The sequence below is a fragment of the Carcharodon carcharias genome, chromosome 16, assembly GCF_017639515.1.
Source record: "Carcharodon carcharias isolate sCarCar2 chromosome 16, sCarCar2.pri, whole genome shotgun sequence".
Classification (NCBI taxonomy): Eukaryota; Metazoa; Chordata; class Chondrichthyes; order Lamniformes; family Lamnidae; genus Carcharodon; species Carcharodon carcharias.
In genome coordinates, this window is record NC_054482.1 from 33,147,884 (window position 1) to 33,155,849 (window position 7,966).

The 7,966-nt window shown below is 45.6% G+C and overlaps 1 gene segment (V, D, J or C); it reads left to right on the top strand.

The window, feature by feature from the left end:
• The first annotated feature begins 854 nt into the window (after positions 1-854).
• Positions 855-6,933, top strand: LOC121289074. The segment is given in 4 exon segments: positions 855-978; positions 1,165-1,456; positions 2,912-2,946; positions 5,923-6,933. Coding segments are annotated over 4 exon segments (705 nt in total).
• The last annotated feature ends 1,033 nt before the right edge of the window (positions 6,934-7,966 follow it).

Below are 7,966 nucleotides of genomic sequence, written 5' to 3' on the forward strand. Positions count from 1 at the left end.
TTTAAATGGAGAGAGATTCTGCAGAACTCTGAGATCCAGAGGGATCTGGGTGTCCTGGTGCATGAATCACAAAAAGTTGGTTTGCAGATGCAGCAAGTGATTCGGAAGGTACATGGAATGTTGGAGTTTGTTGCAAGGGGAATGGAATATAAAAATAAGGAAGTTTTACTGCAGCTGTACAGGGACATTGGTGAGACCACATCTGGAGCAGTGTGTACAGTTTTGGTCTCCTTATTTGAAAAAGGATATAATTGCGTTTGAAGCAGTTTAGAGAAGGTTCATTCGACTCACTCCTGGGATGAGGGGCTTATTTCATGAAGGAAGGTTAGACAGGTTGGGCCTCCAGTCAGTGCAATTGAGAAGAATGAGAGGGGATCTTATTAAAAGATATAAAATCCTGAAGGATTTGATAGAATGGATTCCAGGAGGTTGACCCCACTTCTCAGGAGAGAGAAAAATGAGTAGGTGGAGGGACAAAGAAAGAGAGACAGAAAGTGAGGGCGAAAGAGTGAGAGGGAGGGAGAGGGAAAGGAAGAGAAGGGGAGGGAGAGAGAGCAAACAAGGAGAGTGAGACAAGAAGAACAACACAAGGAGACAGGCAGAGAGAGAGGGAGAGAAAGACAGAGAGTGACGGACAGAGAGAGGGAGAGAGAGACAGAGAATGACAGCAGATTGTGAGAGGGAGAGAGAGACAGAGAGTGACGTACAGAGAGAGGGAGAGAGAGACAGAGAGTGATGGACAAATACTGAGAGAGTGAGGGAGAGAGTTGAAGAGGAAGTGAAAGGTGCTGACGTGGTTTACTCTGGGTGATACCATTTACATACTGAGGAACAGCCAGTGAGACTCTGACAGGCTGCTGCTTTATAAAGCTGAGCCCAGTGAAGGGAGAGTTTATCAGTGACCAGGCACAGGGACAGGAGCAGACACCATGATTTCAGCCATCCAGCTGATCTGGCCTCTGGCATTCTGCATCGCAGGTACAAATCTCTCTCCTTCCACTGTGAATATTTGCCTGCTCTCCATTTCCATCCAATTCGACTGACTTATGATTGAAGGGAAAATGCTCAAAGCAGAGGAACGGTCACTGTCTCTAACAATATCTCATTTTACAGGCTTTTTGTGTGACAGCTCTTACTTCACTCTGTTTCTCTATTACCCCTCAGGTATCAGCGGGGACATCACCATGACCCAGTCTCCCCTGGTGTCAGTGAGCCTGGGCCAGACCGCCACCATCACCTGTACAGCCAGTCAGTCTGTTAGCAGCTATGTTGCTTGGTACCAGCAGCGAGAAGGACAGAAACCCACTCTCCTGATCTATGATGCAACAACTCGATTCACAGGAACATCCGAGCGATTCACCGGCAGTGGATCTGGCACTCAATTCACCCTGACAATCAGCAATGTACAGAATGAGGATGTCGCTGATTATTATTGTCAGCAATATAACAGCTGGCCCTACACAGTGATACAGAGCCTGACAAAAACCTCAATAAACACAGCACCACCTCCTGTACTGACACATCCCACAGTTATATAGAATATATAATAATGGACACACAGCACCACCTCCTGTACTGACACATCCCACAGTTATATAGAATATATAATAATGGACACACAGTCCCACCTCCTGTACTGACACATCCCACAATTATATAGAATAAATAATAATGGACACACAGTCCCACCTCCTGTACTGACACATCCCACAGTTATATAGAATATATAATAATGGACACTCAGTCCCACCTCCTGTACTGACACATCCCACAATTATATAGAATATATAATAATGGACACACAGTCCCACCTCCTGTACTGACAAATCCCACAGTTATATAGAATATATAATAATGGACACACAGCACCACCTCCTGTACTGACACATCCCACAGTTATATAGAATAAATAATAATGGACACACAGTCCCACCTCCTGTACTGACACATCCCACAGTTATATAGAATATATAATAATGGACACACAGTCCCATCTCCTGTACTGACACATCCCACAGTTATATAGAATATATAATAATGGACACGCAGTCCCACCTCCTGTACTGACACATCCCACAGTTATATAGAATATATAATAATGGACACGCAGTCCCACCTCCTGTACTGACACATCCCACAGTTATATAGAATATATAATAATGGACACACAGTCCCACCTCCTGTACTGACACATCCCACAGTTATATAGAATATATAATAATGGACACACAGTCCCACCTCCTGTACTGACACATCCCACAGTTATATAGAATATATAATAATGGACACACAGTCCCACCTCCTGTACTGACACATCCCACAGTTATATAGAATATATAATAATGGACACACAGTCCCACCTCCTGTACTGACACATCCCACAGTTATATAGCATATATAATAATGGACACACAGCACCACCTCCTGTGCTGACACAGTTAAACAGAAGAAATTAGAAACACAAGAAAGGAAACTGAACAAATTATTTTCACTATCCACTGCACACTCCAGTCTCTGTGGTGTCCACCACCCACTGAAGGCCTCAAGTTTACCTTTTCTCCATGCCCACCATTAAAGTCCTGCTGGAAGATTTATCTTAAAATGTTTAACTGCTCAATTTTCTCAAGCACTACTGCACAAAACTCAGAAAGAGAGGGAGAGAGAAAACCAGAGAGAGAGAGGCAATGACTGAAAGAAAGATTGAGTGAAAGAGTGAGAGTTAAAGGTGAGTTTGAGTGAGAGACAGAGAGAGAGTGAGTGAGTTAAAGGTGAGTGTGAGTGAGAAACAGAGAGAGGGTGAGAGTGAGTTAAAGGTGAGTGTGAGTGAGAGACAGAGAGAGGGTGAGAGTGACTGAGTGAAGCAGAGAGCAGAGGTTTTTGTACAGCCCCTGCACTGGAAGCTCTCAGTGTGGGTTACGTTCGGTAAAGGAACCAAGCTCAGACTGAGTAAGTAAACCCCAATCCTCCCTTATTAACCCTTTCAATACTGAAACTTTCTCAAACACTAATGCTGAATAGTTGAAGGTGTTAGTGAGGAGCTACAGTGAATGAAAAGGTTCAGTGAACAACACTGTGTATAACAGGGTGCCCAGCTGTATTTCTTTCATTACATTCCCCCCTTTAAGCAGCAAGATAGAAATAACCAACTTTTACCCACCGTCTAGAGGAGATCTGGACGTTTGCAGACTGTGCTGACATTGCTGCACCATGGAGTGAAATCATTCACTAGACTCCTGTCAGTCTCAGTGTGACAGACACGGGCAGAGTTTGATATGAGCTCCGGCTCCCTCTCACAGTCTCTGATATAACTGATCACAGCACCAGCACAGTGAGACACTGAGGTCCCACCTCCCCCAGCTTGAACTCTGCTCTCTCCACTCCCTGGTTATCTCTTGGCAAATTTCTGATGACAAACAGGTAGAACAGGGCCCACAATCCAGTGGCTTCAGTGTTCCAGGGTTTCGGGGAAACTCTCCGTTTCCCCCGAATGTTTAAATGTCACCCTCTAGACTCCAGACCTCCCGGAATCTGCTCTCCATCTCTCTCCTGAAGACACTGTCTCTGACTGGGGAACAGCTCCACCCTCCCCAAGTGGGCTCATTCCTCCAAGTGTGAGGCGGGAGGGTGAACATGACAGGCTATTGGACTGTGAGGTGTCGGCCGTGCCTCAATGGGTAGCACCCTCCCCTCAGAGTCACAATGTTGTGGGTTCAAATCCCACTCCAGAGACTTGAGCACATAATCCAGGCTGAGACTCCAGTGCGGTATTGAGGGAGGACAGAACTGTCAGAGGAACCATCTTTCTGATGAGACAAACTGAGGTCTGCCCTCTAAGGAGGATGTCAAAGACCCCATGGCACTGTTTGAGGGAAACCTTGGATCTTGCTGTGCACAATTCTCTGTAAGCATCCTGAGGTGATGATCGGTGCTATAGAAATGCAAGTCTTCCTTCAGGTTTGGCGCTCCTGATCCTGACCCTCACACTCTCACCTTCCAAGGGTCATGGGGTCATTAGGAGCAGTGATCCTGTCTGACCCCCAGACTCTGAGACTTATTGTAGCCTCACCCTTGACCTCTCTCCAGTGCTGGGAGTCAAGGTTTGAAATGAAATCTAGAACCTTCTATGCTGAGACCCAATCTGAATCCTTTCTGAAGTGGGTTGATCCAAGTGTGCTCCAACATTCTGGGATAAAGTTCTCTCGATGTGTGTGTGATCTGAGGATTGTTAATGCTGAACCTGTTTCCCCCGGACAGGCTGATCAATAGTCAGAGCTTCCTGACAGCTTAACAGTGTCTTAGAGGGACACTGAGTCTTTAAACACTTTTACTATTAACCATTTCAGTGCTGAATTTATGGTAACCCTCTTTACAAATGTCTAAGTAACAGACCAGTATGATTTAACCAGCTTAACATCAAACCTTTACCTCCTGTCACTCAACCAATTTGAAACACAACTTGCCCCTTTCCCTGGGATCCCATGAGTTTGTAATTTTCTGACCAGTCTGTCATGTGGAACCTTGTCAGAAGTCTTGCTAAAATCTGCATGGACGTCATCAAATTCATTACCCTCATCAGCCCTCCTTGTTACCTCTTCAAAAATTTCAATCCAGTTAAAGGCACGACCTTCCCTTCAGAAATCCATGTTGACTGCCCTTGATTGAACTGTGACTTTCTCAATGATGATTGGAATTCCTCTCAGAAATTTTTACAATTTGCCCATCACCGAGGTTAGAGTGACTGGTCTATAATTTCTCAGTCTATCCCTTCCTCCCTTTTTAAACAACATTATCAGTCCTCCAGCCCTCTGACACCACACCCCTATCCAGAGAGGATTGGGAAACAATGGTCAGAGCCTCTGCTATTTCTTCCCTTGTTTCCCTTCTTGCCTGGGATATAATTCATTCGGGCCTGAGGTTTAATCCACTCTCAAAGATGCTAAACATATTAATATCTCCTCTCTCACTATGTTTATTATATTTCACAATTCTGCTCCTCCTCAACTAGAATATCTGCTTTGTCCCTCTCTTTTGTGAAAACAGATGTAAATTATTCATTTGGAACCATCTATGTGCTTCCACCGCCCCCCATACAGAGAGCGAGTGAGAGAGAGAGAGGGAAAGACAGAGAGTGAGAGAGAAAGAGAGAGTCAGAGAGAGGAAGAGAGAGTGAGAGGGAGAGAGAGAGATGAGTGGGGAAGAGAGAGACAGAGAGGGAGAGAGAGAGGGAGAGTGAGAGAGAGAGAGGGAAAGAGAGAGTGAGAGTGAGAGTGAGAGAAAGAGGGAGAAAGGGAAGGGTGAGGTAGAGAGGCAGAGATAGGGGGAGAGAGAGAGAAGGGGAGAGAGAGAGAGAAGGGTGGGGGGAGAGACAGAGAAAGGGCGATAGAGTGGCAGAGAGTGAGGGAGAAAGATTTAACTTTTTGGTCTCTAATCGAACCTACTCATTGCTTAGTTATCCTCTTGCAATTTCTCATGTTATTTCTTTGTGTGAACATATTTGTTCTGAACTCTACCTCCTCTTTGAATACCTCGCATTGCTCTAACACTGATTTACCATCAAGTTGCTGTTTCCTGTCCATTTTGACAAATCCAAGCTCAGTAACATTTCCTGAATTTGAAACATTTACTTTTGGTCTATCTTTACCCTTTTCCATAACTGCTCTAAATCTAACTGAATTATGATCACTATTACCCAAATACTCTCCCACTGATACACCTTCTACCTGCACAGATTTATTCCCTAAAACTGTAAAAAAAACTGCCCCTTGTTGGGTTTGTTAACTTCTGGCTAAAAAAGTTCACCTGGATGGATTATAAGAATTTTGCATCATCTACACATTTACACAGATTTGGTCCCAGTTAATATTCGGGAAGTTGAAATTCATTATAATGACAGTGATTAAACTTCCTTCTCTTCCCTTTCAGGCAGAGAGAAGTCACCACCCACAGTGACCCTGCTGCCCCCCTCCCCAGAGGAGGTCAAGACCAAGGGCACTGCCACCCTGGTGTGCCTTGCCAATCACTTCTATCCCGATGAGGTGAAGGTGGAGTGGAAGAAGGACGGTGCAGCCATTTCGGACGGGGTTCAGACCAGCAACTACCTGCGAGCTTCGGACAGCACCTACAGCGTCAGCAGCCTACTGACCCTCTCTGGCTCCGGCTGGGAGTCCAACGCCAGCTTCTCCTGTGTCGTCACCCACGAGAGTCTTTCCTCTCCCCTCAGAAAGAGTATCAGGAGATCAGAATGTGCATAGAGTGTTAGAGACAGTCCAGAGAGGAGATACAACTTTAAATAGAACAGGGGTGAGCTGGGAGGACAAAGGTCGTTGTCAGCACCAAATTACAAGTCTCTTCCTTCTCAGGACAGGCTCTGAGACACTTCTGAGGGTCAGGGGTTAAGGCACGTTATTGTGACATTGTAGAGGGAGCTTTACTCTGTATCTAACCCCGTGTCGTACCTGCCCTGGGAGTGTTTGATGGGGACAGTGTAGAGGGAGCTTTACTCTGTATCTAACCCCGTGCTGTACCTGTCCTGGGAGTGTTTGATGGGGACAGTGTAGAGGGAGCTTTACTCTGTATCTAACCCCGTGCTGTACCTGCCCTGGGAGTGTTTGTTGGGACAGTTTAATCTCGTGATGCTAAGTAAAACCTCTCTAAATGCTGAAGACTGTCAGCTGTACAAAAATAATGTGACCCTCCGCAGTGTCTGCTTCAGTAAACCAGACCCTTCCTGCTCACCCTGCAGTTACAATTTAAGGTTTAGTCACTGTTTGAAGGGACAGGATTCTCATGTTCTGGAGAAAATCTCCACAAGCGTTTTAATAAACCTCCATTCTCCCTATGAATTTCTCCATCTTCCTCTGGCTGGGCTGTTTATTCAAGTCTTTTTTCTGTAAATGTCAATGTGTAAAAGGTAATAAACATTAAGAATATTCAGTCTCTGTCTGGTGAGTGCTTTGGAAATGTCCCACCTCCCCATCAGCTGATTGGCTACATTTCAGCAAGTGATTGTCCTGATTGGCTGGTTGGCCTGTCAATCAATTACACATGCAGCAGATTTGTTTCAAAGCCAATTATCAATCATTTTAAAATAATCAGTTTTATCCCGAATCTCTTGAATTTACAAGATTAAAAACAGAAAAGAAACTGGTAATTGCTGGGATTAAATCATCATAACCACAATTCCCCAAACCATATTCACGACCTCCCCGTGACCTTCCCATCTCACGTGGTCTCGCTACTCCCATAGTTTCAATCACAGATAAGACCGTCTCTGATCACTTCCTTGTATCATTCCCCACCCACATCCCCCTTTCACAGCCCAACCCTACCCCCTTCTGTATCCATCCCTGGAAAAACCTATTCCCCAATTCACTTACAACTGCACTTTCAAAATCCCAACGATCTCGTCTCTGGCCCTCCGGTCACCACAACATTTCTGCAGCTACTGATTTACACAACCTCACCCTCACCTCATATCCTAGTCCCCAATAAAACCATTCCTCTCCCTCACCCTGGCCCTTCCCCCTGCTACCACCCTCATCTCCACTCACTCAATCCAAGGGAGGCAGACTTGAAACCGGTTTATCCATCACCGCCAGATCTGGCTGGACGCTCCAAACACTCCCGGCTCCTCCTCCCATCTGCTAAAACTGTCCCTGCACCGTTACCTCTGGTGTCCCCCAAGGATCGATCCTTGGCCCCTCCTATTTCTCATCTACATGCTGCCCCTCAGACACATCATCTGAAAGCATTGCATTAGTTTTCACATGTACGCTGAAGACCCCCAGCTCTACCTCACCACCACCTCTCTCAACTCCTCCACTGTTGCTAAATTATCAGACTGCTTATCCCACATCCTGTACTGAGTGAACACGAATTCCTCCAATTAAATATTGGGAAGGCTGAAGCCATTGTTTTCAGTCCCCACTCCAAACTCTGTTCTCTAACTCCTGACTCCATTCCTCTC